The 20,734-nt window shown below is 51.0% G+C and overlaps 2 protein-coding genes across 3 annotated transcripts in view; one reads left to right on the forward strand and one right to left on the reverse strand.

The window, feature by feature from the left end:
• RNF8 (ring finger protein 8) overlaps nucleotides 1-20,734 on the reverse strand; it is a 55,727-nt gene that overhangs the window by 34,938 nt on the left and 55 nt on the right. The gene's annotated exons all lie outside the window — the stretch shown is intronic.
• TCTE1 (t-complex-associated-testis-expressed 1) lies at nucleotides 9,665-20,627 on the forward strand. Of its 2 annotated transcripts, XM_036379614.1 has the most exons (5): nucleotides 9,665-9,739; nucleotides 13,807-14,064; nucleotides 15,991-16,559; nucleotides 17,579-18,028; nucleotides 19,945-20,627. In XM_036379614.1, exons 2-5 carry the CDS (start codon nucleotides 13,881-13,883, stop codon nucleotides 20,119-20,121), a joined length of 1,380 nt encoding a protein of 459 aa, XP_036235507.1. In that variant the 5' UTR covers nucleotides 9,665-9,739; nucleotides 13,807-13,880; the 3' UTR covers nucleotides 20,122-20,627. The 2 variants fall into 2 exon arrangements, with proteins under 2 accessions (XP_036235507.1, XP_036235509.1); XM_036379616.1 differs by lacking the exon at nucleotides 9,665-9,739 and having other exon boundaries at nucleotides 13,761-14,064.

Consider the following 20,734-nt stretch of genomic DNA (forward strand, 5'->3'; position numbering starts at 1 on the left):
GGTTCCCTGTGCGAGAGCACTTTGCATTCAGCTCCTCACGCCCGGATTGCAGCTGGCGTTTCCATGCCGCTTGCAGAGAGGCGTGACTTCCTCAGCTGCAACCCAAAGCTCCTCCCTCCTCCAGAAAGCACCTGGTGGACCCACAGGGCTGGGAGAATGCTTCTGCTTCCCCTTACATCTCCTTCCCATCACCATCCTAATTGTTGTCAGGGGCACCCTGCTATAGAGCCCACCTTCCTGGCTGGGAGCAGCTCATTTCCATCGAAGGCTGAATTTTGATTGATTGATGTCATTCTGGGTCGCTGGAGGGTGGCTGTGGGGTCTCAGGGTGTCAGCACAGAGGGAATGCAGTGAGGCTCTCATGATGTTCCCCAATCTGCATCCAGAGAGCCATGTGCTGCTGCATCCCCTGTGCACTGCAGAGCTGCTCATCCTGCAGGTAGTGTCACCATGGCAGGCTCCAGTAGAAGGATGAGCAAAGCTGCACCCAAAGCTGCACCCATGACCAGCCCCAGGCACTGGGGTGCTGCTGCCCACCACTTACAGTGGTGGGGATGGAAGATGATCCTGTAGAGTCTGCTGTGTTGTAGACTAGAAGGAGCTCCATTGTGCCTGAGTCCCTATTGCACTCAGTGCCTGTGTGTTCACTTCTGTGGGCTGGAGGGCTTCAGACCAAGTTGTGAAGTCCTACTGTGCACAATCACTTAAGATTCCTATGGGGGCTGTCAGTCTCAAAGTACTGGAGTACCTGTGTTTTCAACTGGCTGTGGGATCCTTATCCCAGAACCATTGCCATCAGATTGTCTGTTTTTTCTGGGACACACCACCCAGAGCCTGCTGCAAAAGTCCCTGAGGCTGTGCAGACACTGGGTTACTATTCCAGTCCCCAACCAGGATCCTGCATCTCCTTCTAGTCCTTGCCCAGCCTCATGTCACGCACTTTCCCCTTGCTTTACATCAGAGGTTGCCTGGGCTTGAGCTCCAGGAACAGGAAGATAAATCTGAGCCTACGTAGACCTTCTTTTCACATGGTGAAAAATTATTTACACTCGGGTTGGGATTTGCTGCTCTACTAATTTCGTTGTCTCCTGGTTTGCCTGTTTGTCCCACATTCCACACAGTGTTTCGTCCCTCCCTCCCCCCCTTCTTTCTCTCACTGCCCTCACGGGTGTCTTTTCTCTCTCCTCCTCCTGGATGGCCAGGTTAGGCAGGTGCAAGAAGAAGATGCACAGGGAAGATAATCCACCAACTCAAATATCACTGAGTTTTACAGAAAAAAGGGGAAACAGAGGCAAAACTAAATGACCTTTAAAACAAGCGAGTTCTCATGTTCCCTCCCCCACCCAGAAGTGGATCCTCTGCTCTGTTATAACCTTCTCCTCTCTACCCCAGCATTTATTTATAAGCACCATCAATAATTAAGAAGCTGCCTGCCTGCCTGCTTGCCTCAGCTGCAGTGTTGACAGAGGCATTTCTGATGTTTCCTGGCTCAGCCTGGCTGCTTTGCTCACTTGGGCTTTTAATTTTCTTTCCCTGCCTTGTTAGAAACACAGGAATCACCCACCTGGAACAGACTGGACATCCAGAGAGCCAGGAGAGTTTTCTGCTGGCTGGTGCTGGTTATCCCAAGAGGTGCTGGCTTTCACAGCACTGCAGCATCAGGATGAGCTGGGATATCTGGGGTGTCCCCACCACGGGCACCATCCCTCCCTACCAGAGGCAGGGTCTGGGAGAAGTGGCCCTCCCTGTCCACATCTGAGGGCAATGGAGCTTGCACACTGGCATTTCTTTGTGGGAAAGACAGCAAGTGAGGGCTCTGCAGCTGAGCTTCCCAGCCCTGGGCGAGCAGCATCACCCTGGGCACCCAGCCAGGGAGATGGAAGAAGGAGAGACCCACCAAGCAGTGCAGCCAAAAACCACAGCTGAGCAGGATGAGTTGGCCCTAGCAGGCAAAGCCAGAGGCCTCACAGTGGAGGGGGACAGCTGGACTTAGAATCAGGGATGGAAAGCTTTACACTGGTCCAGAGGAAGCACCACAGGGCATAATCCAGGGACAGACCAGGCACAGAGGCAGCAGCTGGGCTTGGCACATTGCTGGCACTGCAGAAGTCCTTGGGAACACTCCAGGTTGCTTCTTGTAGGTTCAAAAGCACCCTGCAGGCATCAGGCAATCTCTGACCCTTGAACAAATCCTCAAGTGTAGAGTTTCCAGAGAGCCTGGCTCAGCAGCTGCAGGCAGAGCCTGCACCATGCCAGTCCAGCTCCCTTTGCCAGTGTAACCCAGATGCAGCAACGGGGCAGAGGAGGGAAGCCCAGTGGTTCTCCCTGAGCTGGCCTGTGATGCTGCAGACACAGCAGAGACTTTCAGGGAGGCAGTGGCAGAGAGCTGCAGGGGGGGCATCTGGCAGCGTGCATGCAGCTCCCCCCAGCACACAGCAGGATGCTTTGGGGCCCTGCTCCACCAGCCGAGCCCTGCAAGGGAACACCAAGGGGACCGTGGCTCTGCCATGGCCCCCACACCCTGCAGTGAGGCCAGGGGTGCCCGGGAGCTGGGCACAGCAGCAGGAAGCAGATCTGTCACAGAGCATGGCTCTGGAGGGACAGTGATGGCAGCTGGCAGCTCCACAGCCCTACCGGGGCTGGGTTCCACTGGGCTGGGGAGAGGGCACCAAAGGACAGTGTCAACTCAGCAGCCCTCGGTGCGCAGGCTCCCGGCTGTCCTGTCCCATCAGTGTCCGACTGCCACCACAGCCACCGCCCCAGCGCTGTTCTGGCTGTCACAGGGGGAACAGGGCCCCCTCTGCTCCTGCAAGCTGCCCTGCACCAGGCCCTGCAACTCCTGGTACAAGATATATATGGAGCTGCTCCTGGGAGACACCAAGGATCTGAGAGAGGGAAAATGTGCCTCCTTCCCCAAGTGCCCCCACCTCCCCACCCCATACAGCCCAGCTGAGACCCTCCCAGTCCTCTCCTTCTTCTGTTGGTCAGGCTCCAGGGAGCATCCCCAGCCTGCAAGGGAAGGGGAGACTACTTGTGAGGGGCGTTGGTTGTTCCCTCTGCAAAGGATATCACAGCCCAGCTGGCCTTGAAGGTAAATAAGGCAAGCAGGGAGGATGCCCTCATTTCAAATATAACAAGGACCATGGACCTCTGAGCTGCTTTCTGGTGGCCATACAAGGGAAGGATGATGCACTGTCTCCTCTGGGATGTTCAAAATCTCATGGTGCACTGCCTGTGCTGTAGGATCTGATCCTGCTTCATGTCCCTCTAGAGCACCTACACTGTTGCAAGCACTTGGAGTTATCTAAATACAGCACAACAAGGAGAGGTGAAAATTGGGGCAGGGAAGGGAATGACACAGAGTCACAAGCTAAAATGCAAATCATGGACCATCCTGTGGGGAAAAAGAGACCAATGTAAAACCAATGGATCATCTCCATGAGAGAAAACAGCCTCCCACTAACTCTCATCCCCAGCCTGGTAAGGGAAAAGCTTCACACCTGCTCTGAATGTCGTGAAGTCTGCAACAAGCCCAGACAGGAATAGAAGTCCCTAACTAGAAGCTTTCCCTCCTCCAAGCAAATATGCAGCCAGCTCTCTTCTCCCACATGGCACCCCAGCTTGGCTCACGTGGCCAGTGACAGGCTGGCCAAGTGGTGATGCCACAGCTCCCTGTCACACGGCCCTGCAGCCAGGTGCACAGGGCAGGGCAGAATGTGACCAGCATAGCCAAGGGAAGCTGGCCACAGCTGGCATCCTTGGCAAGGACACAACAGCACCCCATTCACCAGGAACTGAGGAGGAAGGCCGGCAAAATCTCAGTGGTCAGTGTTTCTATATTAATCACCTCTGTCATGACCAGCCCTCTTGCAGCAGGATGCATCTCATATCTTCTGTGCATGTCTCCTCCTGGACTCTACTAAGGGTTATGTCTTCCTCATCGCCTCCATGGAGCTGAGTGACAGCAACCTGGCAGTGAGGAGACACCTGCTCCAGGGACAGGACCTGTGGGGATTGCTGTGACACAGTAGTGACAGCAGAGACCCTAGAGCTGAGGCAGTACTAATGGAGATGCCCATCCCTGAGCATCAAGAAGAGCCAGCAAAAAGTGCCAGAGTCCCTCCAGGAAAGGAGGGTTTATTCAAGGGGCCAGCCAGTTCTGAGCCAAAAGCAGCAGGCACTGTGCTAACGCAGCTATCTGAAGCAGAAAGGCTGGAAATATGTGATCACATCCTCCCCAAGTTACTTCTGCTGTCCAAACACAACCCCATGCTCCCAGCAGAACTCACAAACAGGATGTTTCTGCTGCCCACAGCCTCTGTGATCCACACTCTGGCAGGGCAGTTGCTCTGCTTTTCCTCCCCTCCTCCTCATTTCAATACAGGGGGCCTGGGCACTTGTCCTGCCCAAGAGGAGCTTGCTAAACCCTCAGACCTGCAGACCTTTGCAGGCAGTTACCCAGTGCTGGCCAGCAACCCCAGACAAACAAGAAATTTTCCAACAAGAAAAGAAGGAAGCAGGGCTGGGGGAGCATGGAGGAAGCAGTGGCTGTGGTTGTGTCCTCAGCATTGGTTGTTAATTATAACCCAGAGCTGGACACAGAGGGGAGTTTCAGAGTAGGTCCTCTCTTCCCTGGCACCCCTTGCTCCAGGGTTGTGCCAGTACCTCCCATGTCAATCCCACTGGAAGTGGGGCTGAAGACCACAGAAGCTGGCACAAACACGGCAGCCTGAAATCTGGCAATGTTGTTTCTCTGTCTCTTTTGCCTAGATTGAAGGGTGGAGAGAAAGGGAGGGGAGCCTGGCACAGCTCCTTCTCGATCCTAGAGTGCCATCTGGCACTTGGATGCAACACAAGGGGCTGAGTGGGAGTCAGCAGAGGGACTTGAAACTTCTGGTCTGACGTTGGAGGGATCTCAGAGAGAGGGGAAAAAGAGAGGACTCCAGAAGCAAGGAGGCAGGGGTTTGCAAATGGAAACCAGGAGGTCCCTGGGCACAGATCACAGATCCTGCCTGCAGGAAGGCTTCTTTGATTCAGTCAAGAAAACATGCGATATGGAAAAAAACTAATTAAAAACTAAGAGGCAAATAAACTGTCTTGCCTGGGAAGTTTCAGCTTGGCAAGATGGAGCAGCCTTTTACCTCTTTCCCTGCTGCAAGCATCAAGTGTCAGTGAAGGGAAGGGGTTCCCATGGTTTAAAGTGTTACCAGATGCTAAGCTGAATCAAGAAAGGAAAAATCTAAGTTTTCAGGGAGTGGTAAAGAGTCATTGAGCCATTGTGGTTGTCCAGATAGGAAGGACAGCACAGAGGTGGGGTTGTGAAGTGCAGCCTTACCAAGCATCTTGGGCAAAGACTAATGCAGAGGTTATCCTGCCCCAGAGCCAGAGTCTGGGATGTACAAGAAAGATTTAACATTTGCGTCCATCTACTTGGAGGTGATTCCTAGGAGGCACAGCCTCCCAGTGGATGAAGAAAACCTCCTGCACTATTTATCAGTATTATTTTGAAGTAACCTGAATGAAGGAAACCTTCCTGCTTCAGAGTTCAGGCCAGAGGCACAGTGGTGTGAGAAGAAAAAAACCATCCCACTTGTGCAGGTCATACCCTGATTAGCCCCATGGCAGCTAGACTGTGCCCTGTGGAAGATGGGGGCCAAGTCCAGGAATACTCTAGGGCTGGTTTTGCACCAGCAAGGGAAGAAGGATACCCCTTTTCACAAACCTTGGTGTGATACATGATGATGGGGATGCCAACCATGGCAACAGGTCAGATTCCCTGATTATTTGTTCCCCTGTTTTGTTTCTTTAATTAATCTCAAAGAGAGAGCATCCAAGCCAGCTGCACCCTCAGCCTGTGGTGGGATCATTTATCTCAGCCCCCCACAGGGCTCCTGTGAGCACTGGAAAGGCCAGGCTGAGGGGAGCTGCTGCAGCCTGTCAGCTGGCAGGCTCTGCCTCCTGCCCTGAGCCCAGCATCCACGAGCAAGGCCTGGGGGATGTCCTGGGGAGATGAGCCTCCACTCCTGCTGCCAAGCTCTGCTCCCCACAGAGCCAGTGCAGGCAGCAGATGGGCTGGGCTCTCCCTGCCAGCGCAGGCAAGGGGGCTGGAAAGTAGGAGGTAGAACCAAATCCAGTCTCATTAAGGGTAATTACCATTCATCCCAGGAAGCAGTAGGAAAAAGAGCCCACGTTCTCCCCATCTATTAATAGCTGTCAGCAGCTGCATGGTTCCTGCTGCGACCCAGGGAGAGCAGAAAGCTTTGGGAGAGCAGCAGCCCAGAGAGCATCCTGCTCCCCCATCCTTCAGCACTGGCTGTACAGGGGCAATTTTCCTCCTTCCAGGATGTCATTTGTTTTGCCGCTTCCCCCAGGACTCCAGGAACTGCTGGCTGCTTGTAAACAGTGTTTTCCAGCAAGAGCTGCAGGGAGCCAGCCAGAGGAGGGCCTGGAAATATGGCTTTGGAGCCAGTCCCTGCTCCTCAGCATCCTCAGTTTTCTAGTCCTGCCCAGTTTTGGCAACTTTCTGTGCTTCTCGCTGAAAGGATAGAAGCCATTAATGAAAAAGGACTCCAGTGCTGAGGACAAACCTCATTGGCTCCTACCCTGGTGAATCCCTTTGGTGTCAGGCAGACATCAAACACCAATAAGCTCCTCTCAAATCTGACCTTCAGCTGTGCCCATGGTTCTTCCCCACGGAGAGATGAACCACATGTGACAGATGGAGGTTGCCTCGCTGCAGGCATCAGCTAGAGAGGCTGCCCCACATGGAGCACAGCACTCACATGAAATGTTATCCTGGCTGGTGTGGTGACTTCTGGCCATCATGGTGTGATGTGAGGACACTGCAGGAGATGCACTAGCAGAGCTGACCAGGAGGACACATGCTCAGAGAGGTTTTTTTCACTCCTTCTACCTCCAGCTGCCACTGGAGTGGCACTTCAGTACCACTGCAAATAAACAGCTTGCTACTCTCTGTGGGCAGAAAGCTCACCAGATGTGTTCCTGTAGTCCCTGAAAAGACAGCTGGTGCTGGTGTAACTGGAGAGAAGGAGAGGGTCAGGAAGATGGAGAGGTAGAGGAAAAATGCTTGGCTGCAGGATGTGTTGGTGGCTGGGCAAAGCCAGGGAGGATAATATTTCTAGTCCATCATGCTGGGACACTAAAAAAGGTTGTCACCCTACAGCCACAGCTTTGTTTCCAGAACAGCACCTGAATCTTCACATTAGCAGCAGAAGATGCCCTGTGGGATGTGTTCCTCCCACACAAGGTACTGCAGGACCTGGCTCCTGTCCAATTTATTTGTTGTGATATGAGGTTTGACTGTTGTTACACTGTCCTCCAACTCCAGGCAAAGCTGGCAGAGCTGATAATGCACAACACCATCACAGGTGCTGTCTAGGGGAAACCTGAGAGCTGGTAGCTGGAGGGATACAGAGGGCACCTGGGGTCTGCTGGTAGGACAATGCCTTAGTCACGGGGCCAGGAAGCAGCACCTTCCCTCATCCTCACTCTCAGCTGTCAACAGTGAGGATGGGAATGGGAATGGATGCAATGTTTTACCCTGCATCCCTACTCCACAGCATTTAAGGAGCAACAGCCACTGCGCACCCCACTGGGAACAACACTAATGTCTACACTCATGGAAATAAATGCTAAGGTACAGAAAGAGTTAACACAGCTATTTTTGGACTACCACTACTTCTTTTCAGCATATGATTCAACACCTGATTGCATCCATTTTGACAACTGACTGCAATATTGGGCGCTGGTGTCTCTGGGAATCAATGACTGGGTAGACACAGCTGAACTCCTTTGGACTGTGAAGTCTCCAAAACGTGACATTCACATTATACTGTCCATGAGGTGGGCTAAAAACCTCAGTGTTGATGCCTTGCTGAAGGCTCAGCTCAGAAATTGATCGCTGTTATGCAGGCAACTCAGGGGTGCCATTTCTGTGGATGTGGTTTGGCTATCTCCTTTGCAATTCAGGAGCCTGACTGAATGTGTGCATGGAAATCAGTGCAAGAGAAAATACCCCTGGCTTTATGTTGCTCTCATTTCTGCTTTTTAAGGTCTCAAAAGCCCTGGCGATGTGTTCCCAGGAGTAACATGGTCAGTGTGAGACCAGCGTTTGTGAAGGGCTTTGCAAGCCTTCTGATTACCCCACTGTGCTAAACACCAGCTTGACTCACAGGCAGTGTCACTGACTTCTGGGGAGCTGAGTGACAGAATCAGGCCACACCTAGAAAAAGAGGTACATTGCTGCCAAGGTCTAACTTTCCATCTTTGAAATTCACAAAGGAAGCCTCAGAGTCTTGATCCTTTTTTTAATCTATGCCTCTTTGCATTTATTGTTTTGTTGCTGAGCCTTTGGGGTGATCTGGGATCATGCTTTTAACATCTTCTTCATGACCAGGAGGTAAATTTTACATGAAAGTCAGCACAGCTTCCTAAAACTGCCAGCTATTATGGGACATGCAGGACTATCATGAGAGCTGGCACCAGTGTTATGTATGCTCCCACAGGGCACAGGCTGGCTGCACTCCTCTTGTGCCCGCTACATCAGCATTCCAAAGGAGTGAAAGAAAAACCTGTCTCAGGCTGGAAATACCCTGGCAAATACTGCAATGCTTAGATCTGAGAAATGGGAAAGAGGAGATGCATATTTTCATCCCCTTGTTTACTCTTTATATTCCACAGCATGATGTTTGTCTCGATGAGGATTCTGGTCTTTCTCCACCTCTGTAGAGGATGTTTAACAGCAGAATTAAAAATGAACAGGTCAAGGAGAACATGCAGCAGATGGACCAAGATCTTCTTGCCATCAGTGGAGTTCTCAGATTTGCTTTCCTCCCCCTCAGACCTGACTTTGATGTCACTCTGTCCCAAAATATGAGGCCTTGAAGCAAGCCCATTTCAGAAACAGACAGCGTACCTTTAGCCATACAAACATGCAAGGAAATGGGTATCTTGAGGATAGCGGTGTATCCATGCTTTGAATACTGACTGGTACTGAACCATTCGCATTGCACACCTTGCCCCATTCTCTCTCACATTAGCAGCAGCTGCTGCTGCCGCAGGAGCGTCCGGGACTTCGCCAAATGCTCCCTCCCACCCAGCCCTCGTGGAGCATGCTGGTGAGCTCACACATCCCCTCTGTGCTGCAAGAGGGGGCTCCTACTCCCCACGGCACTAACTCTCAGCAGCTGCACGGGGCGGGGTGACGGGAGAGCCCATCCCAAATCCCGTCCCTCTGCCTTCCCGCTGGTTCTTGGCGCTCCGCATGCCCTGGTAGCAGGCATACCCTGGTAGCGGGCAGGCCCAGCAGGGGAGGCCCATGAAGGGAGCCCGGCGCCCTGCCTGGGCCTGGCTCGGGCCGGGCCGCGCACCCGGGCCCGGCCGCCCCGAGCCCCACGCGTGCCCGGCCGGGGGTCGCGGCCCGCGGCAGCCCCGCCCCGGCAACGGCCGCGTCCGTGGCGACAGCGGCGGTGGCGAGCGCAGGGGCCGGGCTGGTCCTGGTTCCCCTCCGTTCCCTGCCCCGCAGCAGAAGGACAGAGCCGGCAGCCGAATCCCCCAGGCCCAGGTGTCGGGAGGGACCCTCGCGTTTCAAGCCCCGGGCCCTCCCCCGGCGGTTCGCAGGTCTGGGCACGTCCAGCGCCCCTGAGCGGCCCTTCCCCGGCCCTGCCAGGTCTGGGCACACCCAGCGCCCGTGACCGAGCCCTTCCCCGGCGGTTCGCAGGTCTGGCTCGTAACGAAGCGGCCGCGCCGATGAGTTCCCGTCCCTCTCGGGGTCTCTGGAGAGGAGCTTGGTTGGCCGGGGGGAGAGCAGGGCCGGCATCCCACGGAGCTGGGCTGGTGGGGTTGGGGGGCACCCAGGCGTTCTCCTTGCCCCCTGGGGAAGGGAGCCCTCTCCGAGCCTCCGGGGGCCGGCTCGGCAGAGCCAGCTGCGCGGAGTGACCGGGGCTGCCGTGAGCAGTGCTCAGGTCCGAAAGGGTTTTTGGTTTTCTGACATCCCACTGCGGCAGTGGCCCTTCCCAGATCATGCTGACAGAGATGCAGGAGCACAGTTTTGGCCCTTCACACCGCCAGGATTACAGTGGTGACATTAACCAAATTCCCAAACGGCCAGCTGGCCTCACTCTGCCCAATCTCCCATTACAGACAAATTTCATTATATCTGAAGCTAAATAGATTCCTCATTTGGCACTTTTTTTTTTTTTTTTAACTCACTCAAAACCCACTGCAGTGTCTCAGGCCCAGACTTAGCCTGCGACACAGTGTCCTAATGCACTCTTAGCATTAGCCTATGGAGGTGCCACAGAGCATGGCAAGTCCCCACAGGTGTCAGTGGGATCAGTGGTGTCAGCCAGACTCAGGATGACTTGCCTGGACTACACGTAACAGCATTAAGGTCAGCACACCTGCAGAACAACTGGCATTTTCAGGGTGCTGCTGCAGTGGCATAACAGCTTCCTCAATTAATGGGCAGGCAGAGCTTCAGTGCAAATGCAGTCTTGGCTGGGGCATAACCACCCTCTGAAATAATTGATCCTGCTCTTACAAACTCTCCAGTAAGCACGGTGTTTACTGTTGTTCCATTTTTTTGGATCTCTGTAATCCTGGTAGGAACATCAGCCAAAGGTCACCAGTTTCCATGCAGCTCTTTGTTTTTTTTGGTCTCTCTGGGATTTGGTGTGAATGAAAAGAGCAAAAATCTTTTATTTCCAGATCAAAACAGGTTTAGCTGAAGAAGGTTTGTAAGGCATGTTAGTAGCAGCATAATTTGGTTGTGTGAGTAGATTTCTGTCAGTTCCTCCTGGGGAAGGGAAGTGTGATTTCCTTTATTTTTTTAAGTTCAAGCATTATTTACTTTTCAGTCTGATCTGGGTGTTAAATGACAAAAACTGGGAATTTACTACATGGCTCTGTTCATTGTATGTTGTCTAATAAAGCCTTTTTAGGATAGATGACTGATGTGTATGCAGAGTGGGTGGGAAGGAGCATGCATTAACAGTGTTGACTTGGTTTATTGATAGTGAATTATGGCACTACCCCTGTGTTTAAATACGTGCTTAGCAAACCCGGCTCTGGAAACTGGCTTAGAGTCTCAGCTCTGGCTGGGTGAGACTCCTGCAGACAAGGCAGAGGGGGTGAGCAGTGAAGGAGACCCTTCCCTGGTGCTAAGGGCACCTGGCAGGTGTGCTCACCACGCTGGTGTGGTGGGATTGGATGTACTGGGAGCAGTGGCTCAGCGTCAGACCTGGCAGCACAGGCATGGGGTTAATTTGGATGCTTTGCAGACTTGCTCCTGTTGGCTTTGCAGTGAATGACAATGGGCATGGTGGAGTCAGCTGAGCTGACTTGCTCTGGGGCTCAGATCAAGGGAATGCCTCTCAGCAGCCTGGGCAGCACTGCCTCAGGGCAGCTATGTCTCCTGCCTGGACTCTTGGAGCCCATTTGGCAGCCCTGCATGTGCCATGGGTTACCTACCCTCTGAAAATCAACCTGCCATGGGTAAACAGGCAATCCCATCATCTGCTGGAACAGACAGGAAATAATCCTAGGCCATCAATGCTGCACTGGCTCTTCCCAACAGCTGCCTTTTAATGATTGTTTCCAAAAGGTCAGGAAAGCCATCAGAAGCTCCAATCAGCTGTGATTGGCCTGGGGGACAAAATGATACAGATGCTTTTTGAATAGGACAAAGGACTGAGCAAGGAGAAAACAATTTTCCCAGTCACTTCTATTAATGCCACCTCACTGCCTTCTAGCTGTGTTTTGCCCTTCCATAGAAGTCCGTCAAGCACCAGAAGTTGGGTCTCAGCTAGATTAGTGTGGTGTGGAGAATCAGGTCTCTTCTTTTCCCCCTGAAACGTGACCCATCATTATAGCACCTTCCATAGGCACAAGGACCTTTGCAGGGAAAGGATTCCCAGTATTCCCACAGCTGCCTAACACTCACTCCTTCTCTTTCCACTTCCAACCTTCATCAGATCAGGCTCCCTTTTTCTACAGCCTTTACCTTTGTCATCTGTACACTACTGCCTCCGAGGAAATACAGCTTCCCTGTCCTTGGCACTCTTCATCCTCCTGCTTTGGGCCAGAGAATGCCCTGCCTCTGCCATCCCCACCCTTTCCCGACTGTCCCTCTCAGGCCTGCCTCAAGTGCATTTGAAGAAGCCTTTGCTGACATATTTGCAGCATGAATCATTTGCTTCTCTCTTCTAGACAGCATTTCACAGATCTCTCTTCCCTCTTTTGCAGGCCCTTCCTCGGATGCCTTTTGGAGGGGGAAGGAGCAGAGGGGGTAACACTAGCAAAGCCAGCTCCAAAGCTTTCAGGGAGAGGGCAGAAGCAGCACCAGCTGGGAAAGCAGAGGTGAAAGGAGCAACCTTTTGCAGGGGAAGGAAGGACTAAGGTGGTTCATCTAGGGACCACTGTCTGGGTCACATCCCTCACAAAGGAGGAGCTGGTTGGGACAAACCACCCTTCAGGTGAGGGATATGGTGGCCAAAGATACTACATGGCAATTATCCTTCCACAGGATCCTTTGACCCTATGGTGGTGCAAGGCCACCACTGCCCTGAGATATCCTCTTGGTCATGCAGGAAGGTGTTCTCACCTCTGGCACTGCCATCCACCTCTGCCTCGTGCTTCTTTTAGGTGTCCTGCAGCCTGTAACTGCCCAGCCCTGTGCTGCAGCCCTGTTAAGTCCAGTTAGCCCCAGTAAGGATCAGCATGGGTCTGTATGCCCTGGGGGATGCTCACCAGACCTAGATGCTCTTGTGGAACCCAGAACTCAAGTGGATGCTTCTTTCCTGGTGTCTTTTCTGCCTCTTTCAGACTGGCTGGTTAGAGAACCATTAGGACTTCCAGGCAATAACCATATGTGTGGGATTCTGAGAGCACTGGCCTTGAGGTTGGAATAGGAAACAGCAAATGGAAAACTTTGGTCTGGGAAAGCTCTGCAAAGTTAATAGGACCAGGCATCCTTCCTTCTGCTCCAGGCTGATTCTTTTAGCTCATATCTGCTTAGGCTCAGTGTGGTCTGAACAGGTCTGACCCATCTCATCAGTTAATGGATGTTTGGAAGGAGTTCAGCCAGAGAATAATGGAGAAAAGCAGGAAAAGAATACACTTAAATGTATTCATCTGTAAAGCATCTGTCTTTAGAGAGTCATAAGAACAGGCATACCAGATCAAACCAGGGGATAGCTGGCCCAAAAACCCATCTCTGACAGTGGCTAGAAGCAGACACCTGGAGAAGAGTAGAAAAACAATGCAAGTATGTGTTCTTTCCTCCAGCACTCTCCCCACCTCCAGGTGTGTTCAGCTGCTCACACTGAGCCACATGACTTCTGTGTATTTCATCATTCTCAAAGGGTTTCTCTATCATGGACTTTTTTTTGAGTCTGCAGACTCCTAACATCCACAGCATCCTGTGGCAAGGAATTCCCCAGTTCAACTGCAGCCTGTGTGAAGAACCCTTTGCTTTAAGCCTAGCTCCTGCCAGCTTCCCTTATTACTTTTATTGGAATAGGCAGTAAACAATCAATTCCTGTCCATCCTCTTCAACAGCACTCTGAATTAACACCACGTTATTATCTCATTATTGCATGTGGTGCCTAGAGACCTCTTTGCACAGGGCAGGGTATAAAGATGAGGCTCAGTAATAGTTGTTTGCCTGCAGTGCTTCCAGTCCAAAGCAGAGGAGGCAGGCAAAGGGCAAGTGTGTTACAGGAGAGCAGTGTGAACTGACCATTAATATTGCTAGCTTCTTTCTAAAGCTGCCTTTTTATTTTGCAGGTAACCACTTAGTGGTGACTCTCAAGGAATTTTCCCCTTGCTTCTCCTGAAGGAGAAGTAGGTCCTGAGCAAGGATGCTGCAGCCAGAAGCTGGTGATAAGAGCAGATCCCTTCCCTCACCATGTCCACCTCAGGCCAGCCTCACTGATGTCTCATTCTACACACGCCGCTGCATCACTGAGGATCTCAGCTGGTCCCTGGTCACTGTCCCCCCCCTCACGGAGCTCTGCCTCCAGCACATCGCTCACAATTTTGAAAGTAAGTGGGACTGCATTTACTCTAGGACATGTGGAGAGAGGGTCAGTCCCAGAGAGCAGAGGGTCAACAAGGCAGGCAGATGCATCTGAAAGGCAGTGTGGCACCCAGCCCTGCCAGAGGAGCAGATGGGGAGAAATATCCTCTTGGGCAGCCAGTTAAACAAACTGTTTAGTTGCTAAGTATGTATCTGTACACTCCAGGGACAGCTGTAGTCCTCTGGGCTGCACTCCAGGATATGACTCTGTACTGACCTTGTTCTATCACATCTTCTTCCATCCATGCTCTTCTGGACTCACCTCAACCATGACTGGGGCTGTGCAGTTGCTGTTTCCTGCTCTTGATTCATAGAGACGTTAGGGTAGCACTCGAGGATGGAGCCCTGTTGTACTGAGTGCTTTACAAAGAGATGCAGAATTGCTCCTGCCCAGAGGAGCTATCATCTCAGTATTGTACTCACAGGCTCAGCCCTCCTCCATGGCTTTTGGTGGTGATGTGACAAGTTATATCCTCAGGCAGGGAATGTGCTTTTGAAGCAGGTGGACTGATGAAACACAGCAAAACAGAAGAAGCATGTCTCATCTGAGAACTGACTGGGAGGGGGAGAAGAATGGCCTGTCTTTTTGGCTGACTCAGTGAAGTGGCAGCAAAGACCAAAGATAGTTTTAAGGCTATGTCCACACTGGGACTGTAAGACAGTACAGAGGAGCCCAGTGCTGCCTTAAACCAGGAGCTGAATGTACTTGAGGGTCTGAGCTGGGACAACCTTGCAGTCCCAGCAGCCTGATCAATCAGTTTGATACCAATTGCATTGGACCTGCACTGTGCACACATAAAAGCAGTGTGCTCATTTTCATGGGGACCCTCGTGCTATTACCTGAGCTGTGAGGCTGCACCTTGCCCACAGTTGGGCCTGAGTGAGCCTGAGTGAAGCTAGCCCAGCCCTGCCCATACGTGTCCCACCTCTGCTTGTGTCATGGGACTTTGCAGAGGAGGTCACCGCAGTGTCAGCTGTGGCACACTGGAAATAGACTCCAGGAAGAGGCTGTGGTAAAACTGTCAGTGTCCTTAGGAAGGGAATGCCCCAGAAATTGAGGAACTATAAAGCTAATCCCACTTTGTGTTTCATAATCTGGTTTCCCACACACAGATAAGTTTCTTCACTGATGATTTATGTTACTCAACACAACTGTGTACACATGACCAAATATTCATGGTGTGAGTGCACATGGCTTTTCTCTGGCATTTCTGGGCACAAAGAACTTCCACCAGAGAAGACAGCTGTGACAGAGAAGACAGCTTAGGGCAAGCATTGGGAAAGAGACTCAGGGGAAAGAGTACCTGGGAAAACAGAATTTTTATTTAAACAAGGTGGACCTAAAAGCTAGGAGTGTGCCTCAGCTGAAAGGAACAGGAATCAATTTGAGGTAAGACCAATGCTTGAATTAAGATAAATAGGCACAAGGACCTGCATGAAAAGCACACAGTTGTTCTCAAATACTGTTCTTCAACATGCTTAGAAACCAAAAGGGAGAAAGTTCAGCAAATGGCAGGCCAAGCTCTCCCATCACTCTAAGGCTGAATTAGTTCTCTTCGGAACAGAATTCCTGCCCTGAATATAAACTGCATTCAAACCAAGTTGAAATGGGGAGCTCAGTGTCTGGCGCAGTTCCCAAATATTATGAGAGTAAACCAAATTGCACTGATGTTTCATTGTAAAAGTTAGAAATCATACATGGAAATGTACAGATGAATCCTACATATGTTCTGCCAACTTAGCTCTGTGCTCCAGCTTCTGGCAACCAAGGAGAGAGCCAGTGCCAGCAGAGGGGAGGGCATGGGCACACAGCTGGGGGCTCAGGCAGAACCATAGTGCCAGCAATTGTTCCTATGCCCAGATCAACCTCTCATTCTTTTTATCTCTTCCAGACAACCCTATTTTGAACGATCTTCTGCCTGAGCACCAAAAGAAGGTGGTGGAGAAGCTCTCCACCAGCCTTCCACTCACTGTGACTGCCAACACAGTAAGCCATGAGGAGTACTGGAAGAGGTGCTGTATGGAGCGCTGGCAAGTGTGTGACGTCTCCAACTATGGAGACAGCTGGAAACGGATGTTCTTTGAACGTCACCTGGAGAACATTCTGAAGTTTTTCATCCCTAACACCACAGACCCCGAGCAGGTCCTAGAGCTCATCCCACTCTGCAAAGGCTACGTGCGGAAACTGGAGATCAATCAGTTCCTGCCACCTTTGCAGGTGGATCCAAAGGAGGAGGGCCATGACCTCTCTGACGCAGAGGATGAGGCTGAAACTGGTGAGGTCTACAAGCATCACTACAACCTGAAAGAGCTCATTACTTCTCTCCCTCACCTTGAAGAGCTTCATCTCATTTATGATGTGAAGAGCTGTGGCATGAACTTTGAGTGGAACCTTTTTAACTTCACTGAGCTGGACTGCTCCAACTTGGCTTCTGCCATGAAGATGTGCCGTAACTTGAAAGTAATATACTCCAAACTGAACCTTACTGCCTCAGCTAGATCCTCAAATTGCCTGTGGATAGAAATACAGGGACCAGTTCTGCTTGCTGGTACCACCCTTCCTTTTGCAAGTTACAGACTCTGACAGAGTGCGGAGATGTTAACCAGCTGGCCTAGTGCTGAGTATCTTGTTCTGCCATGTCCTTGTTAGAATGGGTTGTCAGGGGATCAGTGAGAAGAATACTTGCTCCCACAAAACTTGTTGCTTGTAGCATAAGAGGCAGCAGCACTCCACTGTTTTAACTCCTCATATAGTTGTGGGAGGCAGGAGAGGAAAAGTCCAGAGGGAGCTTTTCATAAGGAGTTTTGGTAGTTTTGCTCAGTAAATGCATGTCAGCCTCTCCCAGAGGAGCAAAGACCTCCAAGAATAGCGTGGGGAAACACTCACACTTGCCTGAGCAATGAGGGACAGTGCAGATACTCAGCCCCTCCAAAACATCAGTGGGCATTGCTATCCAGAGTGGAGCCAGAGTGAGCTGGATGAACTCCCCACAGACTCTCATGCTTTGGGAAATATGGCTTCCAGAAGAGAAATTACCTCTCTTGTGGCTATTAGGATGCCCCAGGCACACAGAACATTGTTCTGTGGTTATCACTGGTGCATGTGTTCATTCAGACAGGTTCAACTGTGATCTGGGCTAGGTTCTGCTGCCAGTTGCTGCAGATGTTTGGACAGCTTTATCTTGCTTTAATTTAGCCCCCAGTTAGAGATTTTATGCAGTCAGAGGAGAGGAACAGGCATTTCCAGGAGGCAAACCCTTTTTCCCTAGAATAGGCATGGGACATCAGTGGCATGCCCTGCTTTCTGGAGGTATCAGCCCACTAGGAAAGAAAATACTTGAGCCTGCTAGGTAAAGGTGTCTGAAGTGAAGGGAGCTGAATCCTGTCTGGTGGACCATAGGTTTAACTCCGTGATGATCTTGTACAAAGCTCAGTCCAAAGCACTGGCTGTTGTAGTGACCCCATTTTTTTTGCCCACAGGTTTTCAAGCTGACACGAAGCAAAGTGGATGATGACAAGATCAAGCTCCTGGCCCGTAACTTGCAGCATCACCCTTGCTTGTTGGAGCTGGACTTATCCCACAATCTCATCAGGGACCACGGGGCACAAGCTCTTAGCAAGCTGATCAGCCACAGCAGACTAGAAACCCTCAATCTGTGTAACAACCAGATCTGTCACCTGGGGGCTCAGGCTCTTGCTCAAGGCCTGGCTGAGAGCTCCACCCTGACCTCCCTGAATCTGCGCCTCAACTTCGTGGAGGACAAAGGTGGGGAGGCGATTGGCCGTGCCCTGCTGACCAACACCAGCCTGAAGTGCCTCCACCTGGGAAGTAATAACCTGTCAGAGCCAACTGCAGCAGTGTTCTCCCAGGTCCTGGCTCAGAACACCTCTCTGACGAGCATCAACTTCTCATGCAACCACCTGGGGCTGGTAAGAGAAGCCTCTTCTGCCTGCAGTCTGTGACCCTCTGTGGTGGCCTTGCAAAGCAGATCCTGAGCCTGTCTCAAAGTCACAGAGGCAAATGCATCCCTCATTTTGTATTCTTGCTACGATAACAATCAGTTGTGAGCAGGGAAGAGACTGTAGCAGATGTCAGGAAAGAGAAGGACACCTTCTCTGCATGAACATGCATTTACCTCACTTGTTACATCTAGCTCTGTTCATAGCGCTGAATCTGTCTTTGAGGCTTTGGGCTTTTGGGCAGAGAGGGATTTTTCCCCCCAGGAAACTGAAAACCAGGAAGCATGTCTGCGAAAAATCACAGACACTTCACACATGTAAGCATAGTTAATGATAGGCAGCATGAGATGAGGGTCTCATGCATATCCTCTGTGCTTTGGATCTGCTGTGCCATCTGTCACTCAGCAGCACACAGATAGTGTCACCCTTCCCAGAATTTCTCCTGTCCATCACACGCTCAGAGGAGACTGTTAGAAAATGGGCATGGTTGTTGAGCTTCTTTAACTCACCCTGCGGCCTGGGAGTGGTGCAGTGGGTCAGGAGTGTCATGCCTGTGTGCTTGTAAGTGGCTCCTAAAACACAGGCTTACATTTTCTAGACAGAAGAACATCCACAGATTTTACTACATCCCTAAGAGCTGCAGTATGCAACATGCCCACAAACCAGACCGCTTCTCTTCTGCTGATTAAAAAGAGCTTTAGAAATCTGAAACTAGACAGCCAAAAGCAATCATGCTGGCTTTTAAACTTTCTGTGCTGCCTCGATTATTCTCACTGTCAAATAAAGAGACAGCAAGACCAGCTGTCCCTGCTGGCAGGAATATTGGCATCAATGTGTTTGACAAGGGTTTTAAAAGGATTTGATGGCAGAAAACCTTTTGTGAGTTCTGAGTTTTATGGTCCTGGATGTGGAAAACCATTTGAGTTTAATGATAGAAGGGGGCAAAGGTTGGAAAGGATAGAAGGATTTTTGTTTAGTAAATAATAATCTCTGTGCTTAGAATCTTCCTTCTGATGAGTTCTCCTGTTACCCATTTGTGAAGTTCCATGGCAGCCCAAAAGGTGGCTGGTAGTATTATCTATGGGAAAATTGGGGGTTTTGCTAGAGATGCATTAAATTCTGACCTCTGTAGCCCATTAAAAAGAGACCTCTTTCCAGTCATTTTTTGCTCTCCTCTTTTTTGGCAAAAGGGCTAAGAGGCAGGGTGCTGGGATCAGGGGACCATCTGGGGTCCCAGAAGGGGCAGGAGGTGTATTTGGTACCTGGAAGAGAATAGCAATATCAGAAAAAAGTTCAAATTGTCACATCCCTAAATACAGTGCTTCATGTATGGGGCAGAAATGCCTCTGAGTGGATTGCCTCCCTAGGGCTACATCACATTTTCTGTCTCATGAAGGCTGGTCTTCAGTTACATGAGATATTCTTCTCAGGAAAGCCAACCCAGCCTGGGAAATGGCATCCAGACAGAAAACTGCTAGTTCTGGGGCTCTCACAACTGCCAAGATGAGGAACAGCACTCTAATCCATTTGTGCCCAGCCAGCAGTAAGCTGGGAACTGGGGGACAGGGGCGAGCAGACTCCTCTCAAGGTTATCATTGCCAGATGCATTATTAACCAGCATGAGTTTGAGAACTCCTGACATGGTACCCAGAGGGAGTCACTAGCATGTGTCATGTCACAGAGAGCTGCATAAGGTTACACTCCTCCTTTGCACTTCTTCTGTGAGCAGCATTTCAGACCTGGGTGGAGGCCTTTATCCCTTTTGGCACCATCTCATGGACCTCCCACTGGCAGCAGCAGAAGCTGCCCTGGGGAGGAGGGAAAAGGAGCAATACACTTCTGTTTTGGATGTCCTCCTTTAACCATCCCCTCTGATCCTTTTGCAGGATGGTGGGAAGCAGCTGCTTGCAGGGCTGGCAAACAACAAGACTTTGACCAAGCTTGATCTCCGCCATGCAGAGGTGGAACAGGAGACAGATTTCCTCATTCACGAAATTGTATGGGCCAATCGGGAAGCAGTGAGGCTGGCACCTCTGCAGCACCCCAGCACTGAACCCCTCTGAATAAAGTGCTCCAGGGAGCAATGAGCTTTGGGTGTGCAGTCTTAGAAACACTCTACTTCAGGGTCTTGCTTTTATTCGCTTTTCTGAGAAACACAACTTGTGACTGCCACCACAGCCTTTCCCAGACCCCCATCATCCAACCTGTGACTTCATTGAACACAGACACTTGATCTCAAGGCACTGTAGTGGCACCACAGAGCAATATTCCTCTTAAGCCCTCTCTCTCACTGCACCCTAAATCTCACTTCCTGTGATGCTTTTCTGTGCTCCAGCAGCAAGCTTAGTTCAGGCAACTGAATATTATTTCACCTGTAAAGCAGCTAAGATGAAGTCTCTGCCACCTAAATGGTCTAGTCCAGACCTAACTTTAAGGTTTTGCTGAGGAGGATGTGAGAGGCATAGAGAATTGAGGGAATGTTGTTTCTAGTTCCTCAGCAGCTTTTTCTGGCTATTGCTCTGCTCAATAATCTATTTGAATTTATAGTAAATTTCTCTGGACTCTGATATGGGTGGCGAAAAGTAAATAGAAATAAATTCGATAACTCAAAGAGGTCTCACCATTGTGGTTTTCTGCTTTGGGCTGCTCTGCTTTTAATCAGTGCTAGCCTGCTTT

This window comes from Molothrus ater, chromosome 3, assembly GCF_012460135.2.
Source record: "Molothrus ater isolate BHLD 08-10-18 breed brown headed cowbird chromosome 3, BPBGC_Mater_1.1, whole genome shotgun sequence".
NCBI lineage: Eukaryota > Metazoa > Chordata > Aves > Passeriformes > Icteridae > Molothrus > Molothrus ater.